Source organism: Fopius arisanus, unplaced genomic scaffold, assembly GCF_000806365.1.
Source record: "Fopius arisanus strain USDA-PBARC FA_bdor unplaced genomic scaffold, ASM80636v1 scaffold00015, whole genome shotgun sequence".
Lineage (NCBI taxonomy): Eukaryota > Metazoa > Arthropoda > Insecta > Hymenoptera > Braconidae > Fopius > Fopius arisanus.
In genome coordinates, this window is record NW_011887754.1 from 691,022 (window position 1) to 715,026 (window position 24,005).

Consider the following 24,005-nt stretch of genomic DNA (forward strand, 5'->3'; position numbering starts at 1 on the left):
TCACCTTCTGAGACCCATTAGGAGTATTCTGGGCTTCTGTTCCCCTGGGAGAAGACCCGTGGAACCATCACCCTCTCCATCAAAGGGAGTGTACCCAAAATCTTGAGGGAATGAACCCACGTCGTAGCCAGCCTGGTACTGGTCGTCGTCGTCCTAAATTCGTTTTTGTTTCATTAAACGAATGAGTGATTCAGTCAAAAAAATAGATTAATAGATAAATATTTGATACGTTTTTCTACTCTGTAATATCTTAAGCCAGTGAGTGTTTTTTTTTAAATTGAAATATGCTGAGATAATAAATTATATTAAAGTTGTAATGCGTGACTAATGTTTCTTGAATGTTGAACCGAACCAGAGGATTCTTAGAGATATGTATTCAACCCGTTCAAAGGGAGAACGAAAAAAGCATTACTATCCTCCGACCAAAAGAAATTCTGATAAAGCCCACTAGTAAACACAAGTATTATCACTCAATAAAAATATAAGATTGAATTTTTACTAACCATTCTCACGGATTAATTAAGCACTCACTAATGATGAAGACAGCGCTGAGATGAATATGACTGTTTATTCTGCTTATTGCAAAGAAAGGAAATAACTAGACACCTGGATTTGTTTATATTTGCGCGATGCGTATGTCAATTTCTCAACCGAGAGGAGTTCTTAGGAGGTGTGTGTCTACTCGTCGAAGTATCGTCGTCAGATACATATGAGTGTGTGAAATTCCTCTGTGTCACGGAGGGACGATATAATTAGAGCTTTTCAATCAGCAAAAAATAATCGATTCTCGAAAGTCGATTTGAAAAACCGAGTGTCAAGTACCCGACAATCGATTGTTGAAATGTCGATCCTCAGTCGAAAAACCCTAGGTAATAATACGTTGGCACTGATGATTTCAAAAATCAACCGTTGAATTCCGCGTCCATTGCGCATACTGCCGCCAAAATGGTATGCATTTGTTGATAGCATTTGTTTTTAATTTTCTGGCGTGATTCAAGTATGCAATAATTGCGTAATTATTTTAAATAAGTCGAAAGAGTTAATTGAAGAGTGAAGTACATGAACTGCACTTAGTATTTGATATCTCAATTGGACTGCAATATAATAATCATGGAATTTGTTATTCCGTTATCAAAGAACGATCTCCTGAGACGTAAAAGTGGCCAGTACTATGTAAAAGATATGACGGCTATACCAGCTATCCCTGCAGCATTAGACGGTAATTAAAGTGATTTAATTGAAGATTTAATATGCACGGACCATTTGAAGACATAACCTCTTCTCTGACATCCTCAAACCTCTCGACGCTCCATGAAAAAAAAATCGAAGTTTAAAATATCTCACACAAATAATTGTCTTAAGCGGTTTAATCACCCCCTACCAATATTATCTTTTTTTTTCTCGACAGCAACACGGCAAGCCCTCGCAGATGTCGGTCCCAGTTTCATCTTGAAACACTTCGACGACTTTTTCTCAATCCTAATCCACGGAAATAAACTAGAAAATTGTCACACAATCCGAGCGTTCGATAGACTTCTCAAAGCCATGGAAATCCTTATAAACGATATGGAGAAGAATTTCCCGACAAAGGAAACTCGCGCCAATTTTCTCTGTATCAACAAAATGTATGCCTATCTCATCTGCACCCTAATGTGCACCATCGAAGACAATACCTCAGTTATCAATACAGATTCCCAAGGGTCTAATAAAAAGAAAAAGAAAAATGCCAAGACACCTGAAAGAGAAGAGTGGGAGTGTCGACGAGACAAGGCTTTTTTTTCCATCCACCGTTGGCTACTGCTTCCTCTGCAAAATCTGTGGACTCCACCTATTGTCGAAGAGGCCTTCGTTCAGCTCATAGCCGATGTCTGCTACAAAACCCTGGAGCACGATAAGGATAACAAGGGGGAATCCGAGGTAAGAACGACAACATTTCAGATCCTCGGAGTTCTCGTGAAACGATACCTCCATAACATTACCTGCGCCATAAAAATCATTCAACTGGTGAAGATGCACGAAGATCTTGGGCCCTACTTAGCCCAGGGAGTCGTCGAAATGGTTTCCTTTCACAATTGTCCAGGGTTCATGGCTGAATTAGCTCAAGAGATTGAACAAACGAGTCTCGATGACACATCAGCACGACACGTCTCCTCATTTCTCGAAGCAATTGCCACGATTAAACCACAACTGGTCCTTCCGATCCTGGACAACATCATTGATTACCTCTCCAATGAATGCTACTCTATGAGAAATTGCGCAATAAATGTTCTCGGTGTCGTTATAGTTAAAGCCCTTACAGGAGAAAATCTGACTCATGAACAAAGAGCAAAACGTAACGAATGTTTCGATCTACTGGAAACGCATACGCGAGATGTTCATACGTACGTCCGATCCAAAGTATTCCAAGTACTCCAAAAATTGTGCTGCGAACAATCCATTCCCGTAGATCGCTTCGCCTCGATAATGAGGATAACAGTTCTCCATTTACGAGAAAAATCAGCAATTGTTCGGAAACAGGCACTCGTTCTCATTAGAGTATTGCTGGAGGGTCATCCATTCAAAACTTTCCTCGATAAAAATGAGATAGCGAAGAAAAAGGCAGAGTTCAAAGAGAAATACGATAAAATGCAGGAAGATATTGTGGCCGCATCTGGCAGCGGCCACGAGGAACGTCTGGAGCTTTGGAAGACATTGTCCCCAGGGATTATTCAGGCGATAAAGGATTGCATTGCTGATCAAGAGGATGAGGACTCTGAGAGTGAAGACGAGGAGGAAGAAGAGGATGAGGACGGAAAGTACGAGCAGATACGAAGTATGATTATTCAGAAGAATTTTCATGCAGCTGTGAAAAAACTCATCAAGACAACCAAGACTGAGAATTTATCAGCTGATCCGTTAGAAGATAGCGAGAAAGAGGCGTTCTACCACCACATCATGCTCTTCATCTTCATGGAGTCTTCCAGAGACGGGGCCAATCACCAAGAGAGCTCAGCAAACTTCAGGGAGCAGATGAAGAAGATCATCGCGATAAGAAAAATTTTAGTATTCTTCATGAATGCAGAGACATTTGCAACTGCAATGGAGAATGCATTGATTCAAATTGAGTTAATGCTGTTCTCTTCAACAGTAACAGTAGCTGTGGAAGCCTGCACTCTGCTGTCAACAGCTTTGACATTGAAAATTCCAGGGGCTGATCAAGGCATCAGGAAGGCGTTGTCCCAGGTTTTCAGTAGAGAGGAGTCAGTTCGAAACAACGTGGCAACGATCTACAGGGATATTTACTTGATGAACAACGGGAAGAAGGCGACGACATCCGCTGCAGTTAATGGTTTGATAAATCTTTTCAAAGGTCTCCAACCTGGTCAGAGCCCGGCACTAGCCCATCTCATAGCCATCTGGCTTGCGAATAAAGACTTGACTAATGATCACCTCCTCATGATGTGGCATATATTCGCCAAAAACACACCAGGAGCAACCAACGAGGACAGCAGATCATCTATTCTTCTTCTTGCTATGGCAGCACAGACACAACCATCCATCATCACTGTGAATATTGACACTCTGGTGGACGTGGGACTGAAGACTGAGGGGAACCAAGACCTCATGTTTTCTCGAGACTGTTGCCGTGCTCTCCTCGCGATCAAAACTAACGACTCGACAGAATCTCCTCTGAGACAGCTTAACGATCACAAGATCTTCGAAAATTTATGCGTCTTACTGAAGAACAACTTCGAGACCGCCGATGTTGACACATACGTATCATTCGCTCATGAGGCCATCAATGTGATTTATCATCTTGCTAATCAACCTCAGAAGCTTATCAGAGATCTTTTACAGGAGTTGAACGATAAGATGAGTGAGCCAGAAGTAGACTCATCATCTTTAGCTAAATTACTCTACATGGTTGGTCACGCGGCTATGAAGCACATGGTGTACCTCGACATCGCCGTTTATAAGGAATCAAAACGCAGGAATACGATCATACAAGCTAAAAAAGGGAGAAAGGAGCCTCGGTCCAGCAGCATCTCCATTTGTTCGTCAGCAAGAAAAGCCAGGAGATCATTGCCTCGCAAGCATAAGGATTCAGACTCCACTGTGACTACTGATGATGCTGGTGAGGAAGCACTGGGAGGAGCAACTGCTGATGATGCTGATGCCGAAGCCATTGAAACAGAGCTAGAATTAAACATCTTAGGTGGTGATGGATTTTTCACTCACTTTGTGCCTCTTGTTATTGATGTCTGTCAGTATCCAGAGAAGTACAAAAGCCATTATGTCCAGGCGTTTGGGGTCCAAGCACTCACGAAGATGATGTCACTATCCGCTGGATTCTGTCAGCAGCATCTCCAGTTGTTGATCACTATTCTCGAGAGATCGATGTTCCCTGAGATTCGAGGGAATATTCTAATGGGTTTGGCTGATCTCATGACGAGATTCCCCAATGAAGTGGAACCTTGGACTGCACATCTTTATGGCAGACTGAGGGACAATGACGTCAGTGTGAGGAGCTCTGCTGTCAGGGTACTTGCTAGTCTCGTCAAACGAGAGATGATCAGGGTGAAAGGGCAGATGTCCGAGATGGCTCTGTGCATCGTTGATGAGAATCAGCAGATCAGACTCGATGCCAAGCAGTTCTTCGACGACTTGTCGCGAAAGGGCAATGTACTTTATAATATTATTCCTGATATTCTTTCACGACTAACGAGCACCGACAGTAAAGTCGCTGAAGATGATCTTCATGAGATTGTCAAGCATATTCTGGGGCTCCTGTCGAAGGAGAAGGAGAGCGATGCCTTAATAAACAAAATTTGCCAGAGACTGAAAATGGCGACCACTGACAGACAGTGCAGAGATCTTGCTTATTGCTTGTCAATGCTGCAACTGGGAAGAAAGGGAATTGTCACTCTCACTAGTAAATTACCGTTGATCAAGAATAAAATGCATATCAGGGAGGTACAGAAAGCGCTCATGGATATTGTTGAGAGCGCTAAAAAGAAGGCGGAGACTAGAGAGATCTCGGGACAATTGGAGGATGAGATTGAGAAGATGTTGAACGACGATGAGGAAGATAAGGACGGGGACAAGGACAGGGACGCGATGCCACCACCCCCTGTTATACCACCGAAACGAAATGATAACAATAGTAAAAAGAAAAAGAAGAAAGGGGAGGACAGCGACGAGGAGGCACCCGAGGATGAGGAAAACCAGGAGAATGTGTTCAGGGAGACTGATAAGACTCCCAGCAGGAGGAATTCCAGGACGAGGGCTTCATTGAGGACATCCAAGAGAAAGACGAAGGATTTGTCACCGGAGGAGAACGAGGGCAATGAGACGCCAGCCAAGAAACCTCCCAGTTCCCCTTCTAGCTACAATAGCTCTACGGTAAAGAAAGAGGAGAGTGAAGATGCCAATGTTAGACGGAATCTGAGAAAAGTTCGGGAGCAAACCTCCATTGAAAATCCTCCCCCCAAACGCACGAGGGCCAATAGAAAATAATATACTTTATGTGCAGATATTTCTTGCTTTAATGTAGCTTAACGAACTTCAAAGAATAATTGAAATAGTTATAGGATGTAGATATTTCGAGTTTTCAGTAGTCTACTGATAAGCAAAATCTTTATACTGTGAGAAATATATTAGTTTATACTAATCTGCTTTTGGTGTTTAACATTTTTTGATTATTGTAAGAATATCCAGTTAAGGAAGAGACAGAAATTTCAGACGAGAATTTTTGTAGAGAAATTTTCTGAACCCCAAATCCTCAATTTTTTATGATACGAGGGACTATCGAAATATTAATTATCATTCTCATCAAATATTTGAAAACTGGATGTGTTACATCACTTAAACATAACCTTTAATCTGATCAAACTAACACAACCTCAAACCGTGCACAAGTGAACTTCTCAATTAATTTATTGGATAAAAAATAAAAAAATGAATAAAATATCAACACGTACATTAGTCAAACTGGTGTTATTAGGCGGATTTGGGATTCCATGTGCGGGTTATGGCACCAGGTGGTTAATCCAGGAGAAGATAAAGCAGTCGGCTTCTCACATGGAAGTAGTCGATGTGATAAACAGTCATCCTGGGATAAAATCACGTGTGGGTGAGTCATACGTAATTGGGAGGGTTGATATTGGTGACAATACTGCCTGTGGACAGATAGACAATAAAAAATGGTTCACACTGCCCATCAGTGGTCCAAAGGCACGAGGGACCATCGTCTACTGGGTAACTGTCACAGATCCAGCAAACAACGAATTTCACGTATCGAAGATTGAAGTCAAGGTCGAGGATAACAATAACACCGGGGATAAGTGGTATTTATTAATCAGAGACACGGAAAATGGAAAAAATACTGTGGGGAGTACAACGAAATAGGCGGAGGACTAGGGAAGGCTGCTGATTATTTCTAGTCAATCTGTGGTGATATTCGAGGTGTCTCGACGATGGATGGAGTTCAACGAAATGTTTGGAGAGGTATATCCGTTATTCCAGCTGGCACTTTGAGTCCTCTTCTCGTGTAACCGAGACCTGCCTGCAGGATATGGACTGCTGCCTCCGTAGTCAAGTCGACGCTTTTCTCATCGCCGATCTGGGGATTCACCTCGACAAGATCAATTGCATTGAGGCGATTCGTCCTGTAGACTTCTTCCATCAGGTGAATTCCCTCCCTCAGGGATAATCCACCTCGGACTGTAATTTTTCAATATTTTTTGAAACGTTGACGAGCATTCAAGTTAATGATTAAAGATTAATTTTGAAGAAATTCTGTGGTGGATTTGGGATTTGTTCTGGGGGGTTTACCTGGGGTTCCTGTACTTGGGGCCTCCAGGGGGTCCAGGGAGTCGATGTCGAAGCTGACGTGCAAGGATTTGTCCGCGTGAGGATCGATTTTCTTCAGAGCCATGTGGACAACTTCGTGTATTCCTAGATTATTACATTTTCATAATTATTCGTACGAGAACGATAAATTGCTATTATTTGATTTTAAATTGCAGATATAAAGATTTAAAACGGATTAAAAAATTTAAATTCGTCCAAAATTATTCCAAATCTTTTTTTTTTAGTTTTAACTGGATTAACTGAGAGAAACCAAGTAACAATTTTGAGATAAAAAGTAAAAAAACTATCCCAATGTTGGAAAGATAATTCAACGTATAACTGAAAGCCTCACCATATCTCTCGACGTCTTCCATTCCAAAGGCAGTGATGCCAAATTTTTCAATGACTAATCGTTCGTATTTGTCCACTGAGCGGAGACCGATGTACGCTACATTTCTGATCGACAGTCTGAAATGAAAATTCGCACTTTAGAATCCATAAACATAAACTTAGTCTCTTCCTTCAGTTGGGTAATTTGTGGTAATTACATGGGCATTTGCCAGTCCATTCCAGGTAGATGTGGCCAATAGTCGGATAATTCTGATGTTAGGAGAGCAACTGGCATTCCATGAACATTACCACTGTCACTGGTTTTATTCGTGTTCAGATCTGCATGGGCATCTACCCACAGGACTCCGACGTTTCCCTTCGCCTGCGATATTTCGTTCATTTTTTTAATCAAATTTTTAAATTTCAGACGTCTTTTAATTTATTACCCTCACGTGCCCATCGATTGTTCCAATCCCTACGCTATGATCTCCCCCTAAAGTTACGACTTTCCTCTGCTCCTTCATGATATTCTGCAAGGTTTGGGACAATTCTCGAGTGCAGGCTGACACTTCACTTAAATGAGACATATTGTCTACTCCAGCGACTGCTTCTGGCTCGTATTTTATATTTCCATAATCCTTCACATCCAGACCTGACGGGATTGGACGAAAGAGATCTCAGATATTAAATATCAAACAGCGTCTCGCGATCGGATTAATCAATAATTTTATAAAAACAACGGCAAGCAATGAGTTTTTTATAAACGCAAGATATTCTAAAGACAAATTCTTAATTAATTCTGTATCGAATTCCGTGTTATACATCATTTCGCAATAAAATATCACGTGCGTTCTTCGCAATAATTATTTTCGTCTAGATGTGTTTTTGAAAATTAAAAGTTCATTAATATTGACTCGAAACGTTGATTTTTAGGGTTTTTAAAAGAATGATTACCTAAATTTTTTAACTCATCAATGAGGCCCGCTTTTCGGATCGCATCAGGCCCCAGAGCGACGCCTTCCTTTTTCTAAAAAGAAGCCAAAATTATTTTCGAACAAATCAGGGAGGAAAATTGATTCGTGTCATTGAGCCCTTCGCCGTGGAGATAATCAAGGAAATAGAAATTCAATGAGGAATAAATACCTGGCCCTTTTCAAAGGGAACTCCAACAAGACCTACGAAATTTCGAACACCTATTTTTTTCACTAAACTAGTCCTGATCGTAGACAGCATTTTCAATTACAACTGTCAGAATGAGCGTAAGGAAAATACTGGAACGTGCATCGAAGCGTTGTTTTATCTTATTGTGGAGATGCTCCATGATCTCTGACCTCTTACTGATAGTGTCCCTCTGACACTACTACAAATACAGATGCCCTTGGAAAAAAAAAAATTAAAAAGGAATAGGGACACGCATATCTCCAAACTTGATTAAAATTTATTCACCGAAGTTCATTCTCTTTCATTCATAAGATATTATTCTATTTATTATTCAACAGATGATCAAAATTGAGAAATGCAGTAGAGAGGTGTTCACTTGGGCCCCAACATCTGCTCTGGTCTCACCCAATCGTTGAATTGCTGATCTGTGAGACCATTCTTCAGGGCTGATTCTTTGAGAGTCAGGCCTTCCTTGTGCGCCTGTTTGGCGATTTTTGCCGCCTGCAAAAACAAAAAAAGAGAAATTTACATGATGAAAATAACAAAAAAAAAGCTTTAAAAATACCTATACATCTTATAGAGATATAAATATGTTCAGAGAGACGTCTTTTATCAAAAGGTCTAACCGGAATAATCTCTCCAAACATTTCTTTATCTCTCTAATCTCAATGCATCTTTCAAAAACTGAACTTCAAACAACAATGAATCATGTTAGTCTCAAAATCGGGTACTGAAAAAATAATAAGAAATGTTCCACTAGAACCTTCTGAATAAACTCACCTTATCATATCCAATATGGGGATTGAGGGCAGTGACTAACATCAAACTTTCATTCATGATCTTCTTGATATTCTCGATATTCGGCTGAATTCCAACGACACAATTGTCCGTGAACGACGTGGCAGCATCTCCAAGGAGTCTTGCAGACCTCAGAGTATTGGCTACCATCACTGGCTTGAAAACATTGAGCTCGAAGTGTCCATTGCTGCCACTGACAGTCACTGCTACGTGATTACCCATAACTTGAGCACAAACCATTGTAATCGCCTCGCACTGCGTTGGATTCACTTTTCCAGGCATTATAGAACTTCCGGGTTCATTTTCCGGAAGAGACAGTTCTCCAAGGCCACAGCGCGGGCCACTGCCTAGGAATCTTATGTCATTTGCAATCTTGAAACGAGAAAGCGACAATTTTCATTAATTTATTTTGTTATTAGTATTATTTTATTAATTCTTATAAAAAGGTATAATAAAAATAACATTCACCTTCATAAGAGCAACGGAGACGGTGTTCAGGGCCCCATGGACCTCGACAATGGCATCATGAGCTGCTAAAGCCTCGAATTTATTTGGAGCAGTGACAAACGGTAATCCAGTGAGCTCAGAAATTTTTGCTGCAGTTTTTTCAGCGAAACCCTTTTTCGTGTTGAGTCCAGTTCCCACGGCTGTTCCACCCAAGGCCAATTGATATAGCCGTGGAAGCGTGTCCTTCACTCTCGCGATGCTATACTCAACCTGAGTGGCATATCCTGTTGAGAAAATCTCAATTAAGTCGCGTTAATTTGAAAAATGATCCTATAACAAAGTATGTCAGCCCCACTGTTGTACAATTCCTTAAGAGTATCTTAAAACCCAAGGAGAAAATAGAAAAATAGAGAAATCTCTCTGTATTTTTTGCAAATGTCTATTTCTCTATTGGAAGATCTCTATGATAAAAATCTTGTCTGAAAATGAAAAACCTGAAAATTCTTGTCCTAGTGTCAAGGGTACAGCATCCTGAGTGTGAGTCCTTCCAATTTTAATGATGTCTTTCCAGGCCTTCGCCTTGGCATCGAGTGCCTGGTGCAGTTTAGTCAGCCCTGGAAGTAGAACTTTATTTATCTCAAGGGCAACTGCAATGTGCATCGCTGTGGGAAAAGTGTCATTGGAGGATTGCGACATGTTGACGTGATCGTTGGGATGAACCGGAGTCTTCGAGCCCAGCTCTCCACCCAGAATTTCAATAGCTCGATTAGAAATTACTTCGTTGGTATTCATGTTTGATTGAGTCCCTGAACCTGTCTGCCAAATAACGAGGGGAAAGTGATCGTTGTAAAGCTTCCCACTTATCACATCGTCCGCTGCTTTGCTTATCGCTTCGGATATTTTTGGATCTAGACCGAATCCCTTATTTACTTCTGCCGCTGCTTTCTTGAGAATTCCCATTGCAACAATTACTCCATACTGCAAATAGTTATCACAAATTTTCATAATTATTTTCATAATATATTTCATCACTTAATGAATTGTTTGTTAATTACCGGCATTCGTTCGAAGCTGTCGCCAATGGGAAAATTCATAACAGACCTCAAGGTTTGTGCTCCATAATATTTATCAGCTGGTACCTTCAATTCTCCGAAGGTATCGCGTTCAATTCGAAATCCCTTGTCACCTCCCTAAAAATCGAAAAATCAGTCTCACATAATGGCAACGAATGGAAACCTCAAAAAATCACCTGTCCATTTTTGCTCGCCATTGTCATAGAATTAAAATCAACAGTTATTTGCGTCTTAATCGTTCAGTGATGATCGGAGAACTGGTCTCACAATGCGTGTGAATATGGAATGAAAGGCCTCGAAGGTGATAAGCAAGAATGTGGTTCTACAGTGTGAATTCAACACCAGTAAACAGAAGTGGTAATTATGTGTAAAATAGCAGAGATTTCAGATTGATAACGAGAACCTAAATCGTGGAGTGAGAATTTTAACGACAGAAAATTCATAATACTTTTGTTTTTTCTTTCATACGAATTATTTGTTTTTCAAATTCGTCTGTTATTTTTTCCTTTTCGAATCTAATTTTAAATTGGTGGGGAGGATTACGTAAAGAAAATTCAAGTTGGAGGGTTGACATTTCGTTATAGGAAAAAAAAATCAAATGACTGATGGAAATTTAATGACAGACGAGCAATTGATGTTCTTGATTGATTAAAATTCGATCTTGATGGACTCCCCAATTTTTTTAGTCAGTCTATCTGTTATAAAAACATTACCTGGGCATAATTACGGACGATCGGGTCGTTTGCAGACAGTCTAATGGCTAAAGTGCTTGTGATTTCACTCTGTAATCTCCGGATAATACTGGGAATTCCTCGTGATTTAAGTACGTTGAGTGCCATTTTTGTTTATTTGAGTTATTTATTATTTTTTTTCGTCAACAATCAAATGGAAAAAGTGTTTTGGCACTGCGTACCGGCAGGTTACGTCGACCAAGGCGATATTATTGAGAGACAAGTCAAGAGGGCGTATGATTTTTTACTGTTCGCTGATTTGTTGAATTTTTGAGAGGGACGCATTTATTCGGGGGTTGATCAATGATTTTTCAAATTCAAATGAAAAATGGAAAATATATGGCTCAATGTATGTTTAAATTCAACTGAATTTAAATGACTTTTTGAGGCACGTACTATATCCTTAAAATAAAAACACTGAATGCAAAATTTATATTGTTAAAATTCATTTAATAATCTTTCATTCATATTTAATTACGCAATTCACAATGATTGAGATATTTGTGGCTTCTGTGATATCTTAAAAATTAATTCAGTTCCTAGATCATGTTTAATGAATAATTTACGTTTAAGTGTCATAATAGTCAACAATTCAATTCTAATCGTCAAAAACCACACAAACATAACGTTTCAAGGCACATATTCTCGATATGGAGATGTCATCGTAATAAATATGCACAAATTTCAATCAAAGGCACGAAGTGTCATTAATAATATCTGCCATCATATTCTTGTCTTGGAGGGCTGCACCGAACTCCTCCTGGTCCCACTGTAAATTCACTTTGCAAAGACGAGGCTCCTTCTTCCCAGTGATACGGAGGATTCCACGAGTTTCGATTAAGGAACAGACTCCAACGAATTCCGAAATGTCCACTGCGAGAATATTCCGCTTTTTACATACTTTCTTGTAGACTTCGTGAAGCTGCAACAGTACCAATTGTTAAAAATATTTAATTTCCCGAATTTAATTATACAAAGTGTAATTGACTCATTTTAATTGTATGAGGACATTCATTTTTATTCGGAGAAAAAAAATTGGCGATTATTTTGTATTTGAATGTTAGCTTTGAAAATTATGAGATGAAATTGAAATATTTAGGTTAATCAATAAATAATTACCTTGCCGACAGTAACGTCCTTATTGCGGCCTTTATTAAGAATCAACATCAGTGAACATAATAAGAGCTTCTGCTGGAGTGGGAAAGTATCTTCCTCCTTTTCAATATTCTGAGACCCACCGTACACTCCATTCAACACAGTAACAACTTCTTTCAAATCAACAGGTTTTTCGACAGCAGGCATTACTTTTTTGGGACTTCCTCCATTATTTTCTGAAAACAATAGATACAATAAAATAATTCAGCAAAATCTGTATTATTCTAGAGAAACGTTCAAAAAAAAATTATGAATAAATTAAATGAAATAATAAAATAATAATTATGAGTATCATATCATGTAATAATCAAATAACTCAACCCAAAAAAAAACTGCTTACGATTATCAACAGCTGGCTGAAGTACTTGACTTTTTTGCGACTCAGCAAGTTCAACGACTCTCCTGCTGATATCCAATGCCCTCCTTACATCCCCAGATATTGCAGCGACCTTTCCCGCGAGCATTTGCATAGCCATCCCCGTAAAAATCTCCTCCACCCCAGCCTCTTTCAATCTCTCGGATATGATCTCCACAATCTGCCCTTTGGTGTAAGGTGCAAAATGCATGAGTTTGGGTTTGAGCTCACACCTGGCCTGCAGCCTTGGCAGGATTCTATCAGTGAGATCGAGGGCATTGGCGATACCCACCAGAAGTATCTTCGACTTGGGTATCGAAGGCCACTCGAATATCGAGTATAAAACGGACTGTCTCTTGCTCTCCAGCTGATCAATCTCATCGAGCACTAGAAGAATCATTTTGTGAGAACAAATCAAATGCTTCTCGATCACAGCCTTATTATTCTTTCCAGATTTTGGCATATCAATTCCGAGCTCTTGAATTATCTTTCCATAAATTGTCCCTGCCGACTTCATTGTCGTGCAATTAACATAAACAGTCTTGAAGGCAGACTTCAACTCAGGCTTCAGCATGATCTTTGACAGACTCGCGGTTTTTCCAGTGCCAGGGGGTCCAGATACGTAGAGTGATCCTGATTTATTTTCTTTCAAGTGATCTTTGATGAATTCCTCGAGTTCTGCGAGCTCCTTCTCTCGACCAGGAAGACTCTCAGGAGCTGAACTGTGGAGGGCCTTTCTGGCATTTTGATACTTCGAGGACACGGGAAAAAGTCTCTTGGGGGTCAGGTGATCCTTCCCTGAGGGTTTCGAAGGACTTGCCTCCTCAGTGGACTCCAGGTTCAGACGGTCCAGGAGGTGCGAGGGGGTCGTCGGGGACAAGATCTTCTTCTGCTTCGGAGGTGTTAGACCCTGCTCCTCCGAAGAGGCTGACGCCCGTCTTCTCCTTGGAGTCGATACAATTTTTTTCTTACCGGCTGTTTTATTTTTTTGTCTCGTCTCGATGTTTTCAGCGTCGGATTCAGAATCCGAGGACTCACTGCTGCTGATGGTCATCAATTTTTTAACCGTTGGGGTGTACTTTGTTGTAGGGGTGCTTCTCAGGGTTGCGTTGGTGAAATCTTCTTGAGAATTCTCTTTTGTCTTGTAGAAGGAGATTTTCTTGCGGATTTGAAACGGCAATTTTGCCTGCACACTCGTCATTTTATAAAGAATTTATTATATTTTTCTTTCAAAGAGAAATAAATTTGAGATATTTAGGAAGTCGTGGCGTGTATTCAGGGAAGTGACAAAGGGGGTAGCGACGTTATTCGACAGCAGTGGTTAGGAGCACTCGGAATTTATTCTGAAACTTCACTGAAACACTTGTGAATTGATAAAATTATTTCTTCTGACGGCCTTGAAAGTGTTTGCGACTTTTTTACGGCAAACAATTGAATTTCGCAGGATATCCAGTGTTATTTACACTGTCTGGTACATTATACGATGCCTGCGTCAGCCACAAGATTAGAACACGCACTGCACAGCGAAATTCGCGGGAACACTCTGAACGCGGGAAACGGATGACAACTGAGGAGCGCACGCGCATGATCGAGAACATTATGTTTTGAGGCGCCAAATTGAAATTCTGTAACTTTATCCTTGTCCGCTCTATCAAGACTTATTAAAGAACTCTCGTTTAATTGCCCATTCCCACTTTCCTTAAGTAATTTAAACCTGAATTAGTCATTGAATATATTTGATTTATTGTTTTCCTCCTCGAGAGTGGAGAAATAATTTTTTTAATATTATTTTTGGTGAAGGGGAGGGAATTTGGAGGACGCCACATGTGCGGGTTATCCCTCTGTCGAGAGGAAAGAGAATTCGTACACAAGGGAGACCTTCCGGACATTTCTGATTGTCGTTCTCTTCCATATTGGTTTCAGAAGTGTACGGAGCTCACGGGTTATAATCCGTAGCAATCGAGGAATTCTAGATTCATCTAGTTTCCTCCAACCGTAATAATGAGAGCAAAGGTACTAATTATTCTGTTGTGATAAATATTTTTTTATTTATTAAATGCCAGAATCAGTATTTTGATTGAAGTGTTGGGTGAAAATCTCGTGACGTTAAAAACGCGTTGTTTTGGATGATCATTCATTCCTGCCGGCGGATTTTGATAATTATTTTTGTCGGCATATCAGCTGCTTTAGTTAATGATTAATGGTTTATTTTTATCATTTCATGGATTTGTTTAATTGTATTCGTATTTTTTTTTCAGTGGCGTAAGAAGCGTATGCGGAGGCTAAAGCGTAAAAGGAGGAAGATGCGTGCAAGGTCTAAGTAAACTGGCATCTTCAATTCTGTAAGTATTTTTTTATTGAATAAAATCAATTATACGATTGCTGGGGTAAATGAGATCAGAGAAATGTATAAAATTATTGTGAATTCATAAATTGTTCAAGTAGACTATTTTTTGCAGATATTTGTGTGGGTCATGCAATGAAATTGAAATCTTGAATACTTGGTCAGGAGATTGTATCAATTGTTTTTAGGGGATTCGTGTATTTTACGAGGATGTCGCTAACGAAATTCTCAATTTTTTTTTTACAGTCGATCGACCAATTTTCCAGTTCAGACTATTCAGAACACCTGAAGCCTCAGCATTTTATACATCTTGGATAGAACATTTGAATTTATTCTGCCACGTTGATCGTACGAAGATGGAATTATAAAACGAAAAATGTAATTTTTTTATTTTGTGTAGTTTTTAAATAAAACTATTCAAGGTATCACTGTCTTACGAATTTTTGCAAACACCTCATTCCTTTGGCCTGTAAAGAGAGAAATTTAATTATGAAATTATTAGGTACCCAGAGATGATTTTTAGGAATTTCTTCAAAATCACGAGCTGCATCAGTTTTCAAATTTTGAGGGCATATTTGTGCATGAATAATGAATATGAAAATGAATATCATAAAATAGATTTATTCAATATGAAGAATTATTTGATAATTGATACGGATAAAATAAATAGTAACCATTAAATTATTGGGAAATTCGGGTGACAAATTTAACACATGTCAATGATTTTTCCACTTGCTCAAGGTCTCCACTTGCATTCCATAACCTCCAAAAATCTCATGTGATGTAAACATAACCTCAATAAATTTTTTCAACGTTTCAAAAATGTTTAGTGTACTTTCTCGAAATATTGTCAATGCTGGAAGATTTTTATACAGATCTTCATACGCTTACACGTGCAAAGTGCTCGAGTTTTCTCAGACGATTCCAAAAAAAAATTATTCCAGTGGTAAACCAAAAAATGATCTGCTGGAAGAGAATGAGGTTGGACGAGAGCCTCCACTGGGTGTCAGGTCCGATTACAAACCGTTTCGAGAAGAGGATGCTACGGTGATATTCGATGTTGACGAGGAAAAGAAGAGGCTCGACTTGGAGGAATTCAATGCCATGCAGGAGGTCGAAGATCCTTATGAGGGACTCAATATGAAACGTAAATTATTATTCTTGTAATGTCCAACCGTGAAACGTAATAAATGCATTGCATATGCGATTCGATTAGATATTGTAGATTTTTAAGACATACCAAAGAATAATAATTAACATTAAAATTTGGTTCTTTGAGATTCAAAGATTAAAACAAAGAAGTTGATTCCAGAGCAGTCTTCATTTACCCACTGACCTACTAAATTTATTTAATGCAAGTGCAATCTTTATGGTATTTAATTTTTTAGGAGGTGTCGATGGAGTTTTTGAGATTGAAGACCTCGTAGATCTCCTCAGAAAGGATCGAGCAGTGAATATTTTCGTGGCAACAGTCCCGAAGGAACTCAGTTACGTTGACTATCTTGTAATCGTTACTGGAAAATCTCAGAGACACATGAGTGCTCTCGCCACGTTCGTTAGGAAAGCTTACAAATTAAAGAGGAATGACAATGATATTATTCCCAAAATTGAAGGAGCTAAGTCAAAGGACTGGGTTGCCCTCGATTTAGGTGAATTATGTTAATCTGCTGCATTAAGTTATTCATAAATAATAGAAATATAATAATATTTTTTTTTTCATTTTCATCGCATGTTTTTACGTTTTCTTTACAAACACATACTGTTCTAATATTTTTTTTCTTTGTCGCGACTTATTTTCAATGATAATGGTTTCAGGGAATATTGCTCTCCATGTTTTTTCTAAATCAGCGAGAAGTCTTTATGACTTGGAGACTTTGTGGGCAGTGGGTGCAGAATTTGATAATCAATTGAACCAAACGGAGACAGAAGAGGAATTCGAGGACAAATACATGAAGTACTTGAAGGAATTGCAGCCAGCTGACGAGCCGGAACCGCCTAAAACGGAAATAGACAATCCCAGCATGGTATCAATTGCTCCTTAGTAACGAAACCACTGTAAATAGAATTTTCAATTATCCAGAAAAGTTTCACGATTTTGTGAAGAAAGTAAAAATTTATTCAAGTGTCTTGTACAGCTCTTAAATGTATTATTCATTTTCATAATGTCAGTCAATTAATAAATCATTAATTTTGCTTAACGAGAGTCGTAGCGAATGACTCGAAGGGACTCGACCGGAAAATACAATTTTTAACAACCGATTATTTATCATTCGACAAAACTTTTTTTTTTATTTCAAAATAGGGACGATAAATTCGAATAATATCGACCTTTTAAATTCCCCGAGTGATTCCCATCCACCTAGACATGATTATTAATTTATTCAAGAAACAATAATACAGAAAAAAATAAATGTAATATCCCATTTGTTTCTCAGGGTAATAATTCCCTGTTGAGATCAATACGCGACATCTCAAGCGGCCATTGCCACTACATGGACCTACAGTGTCTGCTTTCACTCATACATGAATATGATTCCCGTATACATCATTAAATGTACAGTTCATACATTCCATACAGTCATACCCACTCGTCTGCACTCACCCATACCCAATCGGCTTCCCACCCTTCACTCGCTCCGGTTCACATCAGCCCAAAAAACAAAGCAAAATAAAACTCAGATAAAAAAAAATCCAATCAACATCTCGCTCCGATCTTTATCAACACCTTCCGGAGTGATTCAATACCAGGCAACAATTTCTCCGAAAGATCTGTTATCGTCGATATCGGAGCCCAGAAAACCTCTTATCTCGAAATTCCCTGTTTCTAATATTTTTAAGATAAAAAATGAAAAATTTTCAAAACTTCTCTCCCCTCCCTTTCACCTAACCCCCTTCCACAGCCCCAGGTGTCTGAGTCCCCCCTCAAGGTTACATGTGATGTGATTGCACAATTCTTCAGCCACCGTTATTATCTAGCACGAAGTGTTGTGCTCCGGAGTGATATTAAACTCAGTAGTTACACGAAAATTCAACTAGAACTCCAGGCGTCGTATTGAGAGTTGAACTAAAATGCATTGTAGCTTCAGTGAAATTACACTGGGCAGTATGAGTTAATAGTCTGATGAGTAATTGAAAATTATTTAAATTTGAATTGTGGGAGGAGGAGGGAAAGCCCCTGGTGAATCATAGCTAATTCTTTATTCCTTTAAACACACAACTATGAGGTGCTCCATCATTATCACGGGTTTCATAACTGAAAAGTGAATTGAATATAAACGTTATAAAGCCCTCCGAAAGTATTTCGATTTTTTTTAACAAAATTTATTTGAAGTGTGAAATAAATATAAAATTGAAAAGCCACTGGACGAGTGAAAACATTTGAAAAAATTGATGTTATTTCAAGCATAAGACAAATGAACCGAAGAATTGTCATGAATTGATGACTAGCTGTTCCTCGGATCAAGCAATGATTGAGTGAAGTCAATTGATGGGAAAAATGTACGTTTTACTGCGGATAAATCGATGATGAGAGATAAGACACTGACAGTGAGTCATGATAACGTGATTAGGCGTTAGAGGATTTAAATTGGCGAATTGGAGATTTTGAAGAGGAAAACAATGGCTATGACGATGGAGGCCATCTGCGAGAGGAAGCCAACGAGGTGTTTAAAAGTACCGTTGAAGTCAACGGAGCAGATTTATCTTGTTTTCCTTATACCTGTGGTTATGGGCTGTTGCATCTACATGGTGCATTTTGCTGCTGATGTAGTTGTGGCTGTGCAGCATTTCAGGGAGGGAAATCCAATATGGGGTGGCTGCACACTGGGGCTGATCTATGCACCTGCTGTAGCGTATTTTATTCTCACAGTCTCCAGACCTGACTGGTGGATGACTGAAGATCAGAAGCTATCTCGCAATGTTGTGACGTGGTTTGTCATTCAAATCATACAGATGATTGCATTCCCGCTATTTGCATTGTACAGGTAATTCTGAGGGTATTGTGGTGAATTTCGGAATTTTTCCCAATCTTTTTCTTTTTTATGGGATAACTGTTTTAAACCGGTGGAGAATAAGTATAAAAATGCCGAGAAGTTAAAATTATGGCTCCAGATTCGCTGCTGCTATATTGATTCGTCGAGATTTTTTTTCTGGAAAATTCTCGTCGAAGTTTGTTTTTATGTCACGAGCTGGAACTATTTTCAACGCTTTCTCGAATTAAAATATACATGCTCTCATCGATTGAATCGCTTATTTCTCATAATTTGGTGGTGGATTGTGAGGAATTTATCGTGTGATGTTCAGGTCACAGGTTGCGGTGGTGAACCAGAGTATTAATTTAGCACTCCATTTCTAGATTCGCAGGTCAAATTGTCGTAATCGTTGACGCAATCCTTCTAAGTGGTATAGAGAGAAGAAAATCTCTCAACGTGGCAGCAGCTCCAGCGGCAATAGAACTTTATTTCTTCCTGCAAGCATGGTTCCAGGCAGCTCCTCAGGCTATACTTCAAATTCATTTATTATTCCGCGAGAGAACTGCCGATCGCACTTATCAATCAGGTACACGCAGAATGGAAAATTCGTTTGAAGTCAAATATTTGCTATAAACCGCAATATCCGCGAATAAATTAAAAATAAAAATGCAATCACAAAGATTAAAATTTCTCTTTCAGTTTCAGTCCACATCTTATGCATCCTGGTGTCGATAATCGTCTTGGCAGTGCAAACCGCGTCTTTCCAAAGATTTGAGAGCCAACGAATAAATGGGAGAAAGTTGCCCTGGGCCATGTGGCTGAAGAAATACAGAGCGCAAGAGCTCGGAGACCTCGATGAGAAGAAACCCCTGAAGCCGGAGGTCTCGATCGTCTCCTCACAGACAACGGCGTCTCCCCAATCCCAAGAGACTGAGACACCACGTGTTGTCCTCGAACGTCAGATCTCCTTAACTCCTCCCCTCCCACCAAAGAATGCTCAGATGATTCCACCACCTGCTCCTCTCCGTGGTATCACAACAGTGACTCCTCTGCCAGTGCCAGATATGCCAGCACCACCACGTCCAGACTCAGTGATACGAGAATCAATCGAGACCGACGTCGAGGCCCCGGGGAGATCGACCGAGAGAATCGTAACGATTGAGAATAACGATTCAAACTCCTCGACTCGCTGGAAAGGACTGAAACTGCCGAAACGAATTTACTCGGTGAAAGCCATCGAGGAGGATGATCCTGTCGGCACATTCATCGCTTTTCTCTGGTGGTTCTTCTTCATCGTCGCCAGGGTCTTCTCTATCGCAATTTTCTACGAATTTTATCCAATTGCTTTGGCGGGTGTTATTGGCGTCCACTACATCGTCATGATCATTTATTTATTTATTCATTCGAAAGACCATGATGTCACGACGTTTTTCGTCAACCTCTGGCTAGGGTTGGTCTACATCTGCAGTCTCATTGAGTATCGGGTGAAATTCAAACACCCTGAGAAGTGGTTGTGGTTTTACTGTGCCTTCGTTATGGCACAGAATACCGCCATGACCGCCACATGGTTCGCCCTTGTCGACTGGGATGGCTTCTGGTACTCTTATATTTTTTACGCTATTTTTGGATCCATCGGGCTTTGCATCATCTCTGGTTCTGTTTATTATGTGCTATTTAAACCTGGTAAACGGCGAGTTTATGCTAGTTAGGTTTTCGAGTGAGAGATAATTACTGCAGGAGATGGATAATTTTTTTTTTTGATTGAAATTGAATTACGTTTCTTGTAATTGAGGAATTGTCTTAAGGAAATGTTGACGGAAATTCTTTGTAAGTTACGAATATCTTCTTTGATATTTTATGTAAGTATTATGAGCTTTTCAGAAACTTTATAATTGAGATAAAGCTGCAAAAGGATTTTTTCACAATTCGCTCATGAATTGCTCGATTTCGTGATATAATAACATAATTGAGGAATTTAAACAAAATTAGGACGAAATTTTCCACCAGAATAGTTTTGGCCAATGATCAATTATTCATAGAATAATTATATCATTAATATCTTCATTGAAAAATTGCATTTGGTACGAGTGTCACTGATAAATCTGATGAGAAGAAAATATCGATTAGTCAGCCTGATCCATAAATTTCCCAGAATTGAAATAATTAAAGTAAATAAAGATAAGGACTGATTATTAGAATAATCACACATGCACACTTGAAAGTCATATCTACTATTGTAAAGGTGTGGTAATTATTTCATTATCGACTTGACGTGCTAACAATTAGCATCGTTTTATTTAGTGCAATTTTTTAACGCATAATATGCTAGAACGAAAACATTACGTATTTTATCAAGTACTGATAAACATATTTATATTTATTGTATAAAAAAGAAGAACAAGACTTTGACGATAATTTTGTTTTCTAGGCAGCAATTACTTTTCTTCCGGTTCATGTAATGAAGAAAATCGTTGTTTATGTTTTTTTTTGTGTTCATTGTAGGGAAAAATATTCGCACTGACATTATTATTTACAGTATTTTGTACATTTGTCTTAATCATGCACAGACTCGGTTTTAAACCACGATTAAAGAGAATATTGTACTAAAATTGTTGTTTTCACTTGGAGAGTATTTGTTTTTTAATTGCACGGGTTCAAACGTGTAAAGATGCTGCTCGATGGAGGGTACCCAATTGTGCTTCGAAAAGGACGTCGTTCAAAAGTTTTTCTGCTATTATCCTCTGGTCAAGGCGCATGTTGCGTAATTTCGCTGCTACATTTCGACCGATCGCATCGAACTCATCGTCCGTTCCAAAATTGCTTTGGTGGGGTCTAGCTACATCTTGGTGCTCCGGCTCATCTGATTTTTTCTTTTTAACAGGTGGTGACGTCTCTGACCAGGTTACGGGCGGTGGCTCACAGTTCTCTTCGGGATTACTTGGATTGTCATCTTGTGAATACTTTTAAAAAATTTTAACGAATTATTGGAGCTGTTTCAGATGAGCCAACAGACTTCAAGAATATCATTCTGTAAATATCTTTCATGAGTGAAATCCTAAAGAAACTAGAGACAATAATGATTTCGCGGCGAATCCCTCGAAATTTTTCTCCTCTAAAGATATTCACACAATAAAAATGGATAAAATGACTGAAATTTGAATAACGAATTCAAGTGTTGAGATTAGTTTTACGTCAAGTCATTTTACCATTTTAATACTCCGTTAATTATTGGATTAGTACAAAAAAGTGAAGAATACATTATGCTCTACCGTTCTGTAACACTTCCTGTATCCCTTCGTGCTTTTCACGGGTTCAGGAAATTTGCCAGGTGTCGTATCGATATAGGCAAGTGCTGGTTTCCTCTGGTGTGATTTTGTCTTGATTTTATCGATCAGTACTGGGTGTACTCTCTGAAATTAACAAAGAGGGTAATACCACGATGTGTAATTAATAATCCAAAATGGTGCCTCGGTACTCAGAGCGTAATTTTTCAATACTTTGGAAAAAATATGTAGAATTATATGCATTACTTATCCAAAAAAACATTGTAAAGCACCTACTGATGTCACGCTTTATTCGAATCTATACGTGCGCAATCACGCAATTAGATAAAAGGTGGGTTATTCATAAAATACTGACAAAACTATATTGCTACCTCTCTTATTTCCTTCACCTAACGATAAAAAACTCATGGAAGATTATTTGTAAGTATTGTAAGTTGTAACGTATTGTAAGTTGTAACGTAACCATTGTAAGTCCCGAAACAATAGCAATGAGTAACCAGGGAACAAAGGGGCGCATGTGAGGGATCTGTAATAGAGATTGATTATTATTTGAATTTTTTAAATTATCATAATGCGAAATCAACGGTTTTGAATTAAACATGAATTTAATTAATTTAATTTAATTTGCTTTCGACTTGGGATTTGAAATATCTGTTGATGTCATAGAAACTAGAAAGAATAGAAGTTCGTGAATTCGTGATTCTACAAGGATTATTTGAATAAAAAAAATCCGGTGAGAGATCTATCGATGTTTCTACCGAAATTCCTCATTGCTGAGATAACATCACTTTTAACATCTAAATACTTATCGAATCCATTTAGTTGGTACAGCTTATCTACTCTTATGAATTACTGAAACTAATGAGAATAAAAAAAATAACATACTTTGATATGGCTTAAGAAATTCCCCGTGGACTTCAGGTTTCCATTCAACAATTTCTGGCACTGGAGACACCTAACTGTGACATTACTATCGTCAATACGAATAACGGAGAAGTATTCACCATCTAGAATTGCTGGTAATCTGACAGGTGTTAGCGTCATGCTATGCTGTATATTGGATTGAATCTCGGTGACTTGAATGTTGGAATCTCCCTCGTGGCCATCACCTTGCTCATTATTCCCATGATTATCCTCAATATGAATTAGGGCCGGCTCCACCACATTTGATGTTACTTGGCGTTGAGATATTGGAGTGCTTAAAGTATCAAAAGTCTCGATTTTCGTTTCATAACGAGGCGTTGAGAATGACTCCATGATCGTCGTTCGACTGCAACAATTCTCTCCAGCTTTTATAACAATGGGCGGTTGAACAAGCATAAAAATCACGTACAGAGTTCAATTGTAGACTCTCTAAGGCTCGCTGTGAAGAGCTGTAGAATTTTCTATGATTTATTTTCCGTATTTTATGTTTTACTTCGAGATAAGACTCCAGATAAGACTCGAGCACATCTAGATCAGATAAAAGTCCACTGAATTGTTGTTTTGGTTTTTTATTGTTCGGGGAGATTTTCAGGTTATGGGG

At 38.9% G+C, this 24,005-nt stretch overlaps 7 protein-coding genes and 1 long non-coding RNA gene across 10 annotated transcripts; 4 read left to right on the forward strand and 4 right to left on the reverse strand.

Moving 5' to 3' along the window:
* The first annotated feature begins 1,087 nt into the window (after positions 1–1,087).
* Cap-D2 (CAP-D2 condensin subunit) lies at positions 1,088–5,640 on the forward strand. Its single transcript, XM_011299697.1, has 2 exons — positions 1,088–1,219; positions 1,409–5,640. The coding sequence occupies exons 1-2, from the start codon at positions 1,111–1,113 to the stop codon at positions 5,494–5,496; spliced, it is 4,197 nt and encodes a 1,398-aa protein (XP_011297999.1). The 5' UTR covers positions 1,088–1,110; the 3' UTR covers positions 5,497–5,640.
* Positions 5,641–6,312: 672 nt separating this feature from the next.
* Positions 6,313–8,506, reverse strand: arg (arginase). The gene is made up of 7 exons (XM_011299698.1): positions 8,305–8,506; positions 8,116–8,188; positions 7,608–7,813; positions 7,380–7,543; positions 7,184–7,299; positions 6,814–6,936; positions 6,313–6,702 (listed from the first exon to the last, which is right to left on the reverse strand). Exons 1-7 carry the CDS (start codon positions 8,392–8,394, stop codon positions 6,467–6,469), a joined length of 1,008 nt encoding a protein of 335 aa, XP_011298000.1. The 5' UTR covers positions 8,395–8,506; the 3' UTR covers positions 6,313–6,466.
* Positions 8,507–8,581: 75 nt separating this feature from the next.
* Positions 8,582–11,625, reverse strand: LOC105263470 (fumarate hydratase, mitochondrial). Of its 2 annotated transcripts, none has more exons than XM_011299699.1 (6): positions 11,354–11,625; positions 10,623–10,757; positions 10,062–10,545; positions 9,589–9,851; positions 9,103–9,492; positions 8,582–8,823 (listed from the first exon to the last, which is right to left on the reverse strand). In XM_011299699.1, the coding sequence occupies exons 1-6, from the start codon at positions 11,477–11,479 to the stop codon at positions 8,695–8,697; spliced, it is 1,527 nt and encodes a 508-aa protein (XP_011298001.1). In that variant the 5' UTR covers positions 11,480–11,625; the 3' UTR covers positions 8,582–8,694. The 2 variants fall into 2 exon arrangements, with proteins under 2 accessions (XP_011298001.1, XP_011298003.1); XM_011299701.1 differs by lacking the exon at positions 11,354–11,625 and adding an exon at positions 10,817–11,086.
* Positions 11,626–11,833: 208 nt separating this feature from the next.
* Cdc6 (Cell division cycle 6) lies at positions 11,834–14,410 on the reverse strand. The gene is made up of 3 exons (XM_011299702.1): positions 12,867–14,410; positions 12,491–12,702; positions 11,834–12,293 (listed from the first exon to the last, which is right to left on the reverse strand). The coding sequence occupies exons 1-3, from the start codon at positions 14,080–14,082 to the stop codon at positions 12,060–12,062; spliced, it is 1,662 nt and encodes a 553-aa protein (XP_011298004.1). The 5' UTR covers positions 14,083–14,410; the 3' UTR covers positions 11,834–12,059.
* A 363-nt stretch (positions 14,411–14,773) lies between these two features.
* Positions 14,774–15,542, forward strand: LOC105263472 (uncharacterized). Its single transcript, XR_891900.1, has 3 exons — positions 14,774–14,894; positions 15,140–15,223; positions 15,472–15,542. It is a non-coding gene; the product is annotated as an uncharacterized lncRNA (long non-coding RNA).
* Positions 15,543–15,966: 424 nt separating this feature from the next.
* Positions 15,967–17,423, forward strand: 312 (ribosomal silencing factor RsfS-like protein, 312). The gene is made up of 3 exons (XM_011299703.1): positions 15,967–16,372; positions 16,614–16,874; positions 17,041–17,423. Exons 1-3 carry the CDS (start codon positions 16,048–16,050, stop codon positions 17,265–17,267), a joined length of 813 nt encoding a protein of 270 aa, XP_011298005.1. The 5' UTR covers positions 15,967–16,047; the 3' UTR covers positions 17,268–17,423.
* An 88-nt stretch (positions 17,424–17,511) lies between these two features.
* On the forward strand, positions 17,512–21,534 carry LOC105263474 (uncharacterized). The gene is made up of 3 exons (XM_011299704.1): positions 17,512–19,208; positions 19,580–19,782; positions 19,896–21,534. The coding sequence occupies exons 1-3, from the start codon at positions 18,844–18,846 to the stop codon at positions 20,903–20,905; spliced, it is 1,578 nt and encodes a 525-aa protein (XP_011298006.1). The 5' UTR covers positions 17,512–18,843; the 3' UTR covers positions 20,906–21,534.
* Positions 21,535–21,621: 87 nt separating this feature from the next.
* Positions 21,622–23,984, reverse strand: LOC105263475 (uncharacterized). 2 transcript variants are annotated; one of them, XM_011299705.1, is made up of 3 exons: positions 23,366–23,984; positions 22,454–22,606; positions 21,622–22,156 (listed from the first exon to the last, which is right to left on the reverse strand). In XM_011299705.1, exons 1-3 carry the CDS (start codon positions 23,798–23,800, stop codon positions 21,851–21,853), a joined length of 894 nt encoding a protein of 297 aa, XP_011298007.1. In that variant the 5' UTR covers positions 23,801–23,984; the 3' UTR covers positions 21,622–21,850. The 2 variants fall into 2 exon arrangements, with proteins under 2 accessions (XP_011298007.1, XP_011298008.1); XM_011299706.1 differs by having other exon boundaries at positions 22,466–22,606; positions 23,366–23,980.
* Positions 23,985–24,005: the final 21 nt, after the last annotated feature.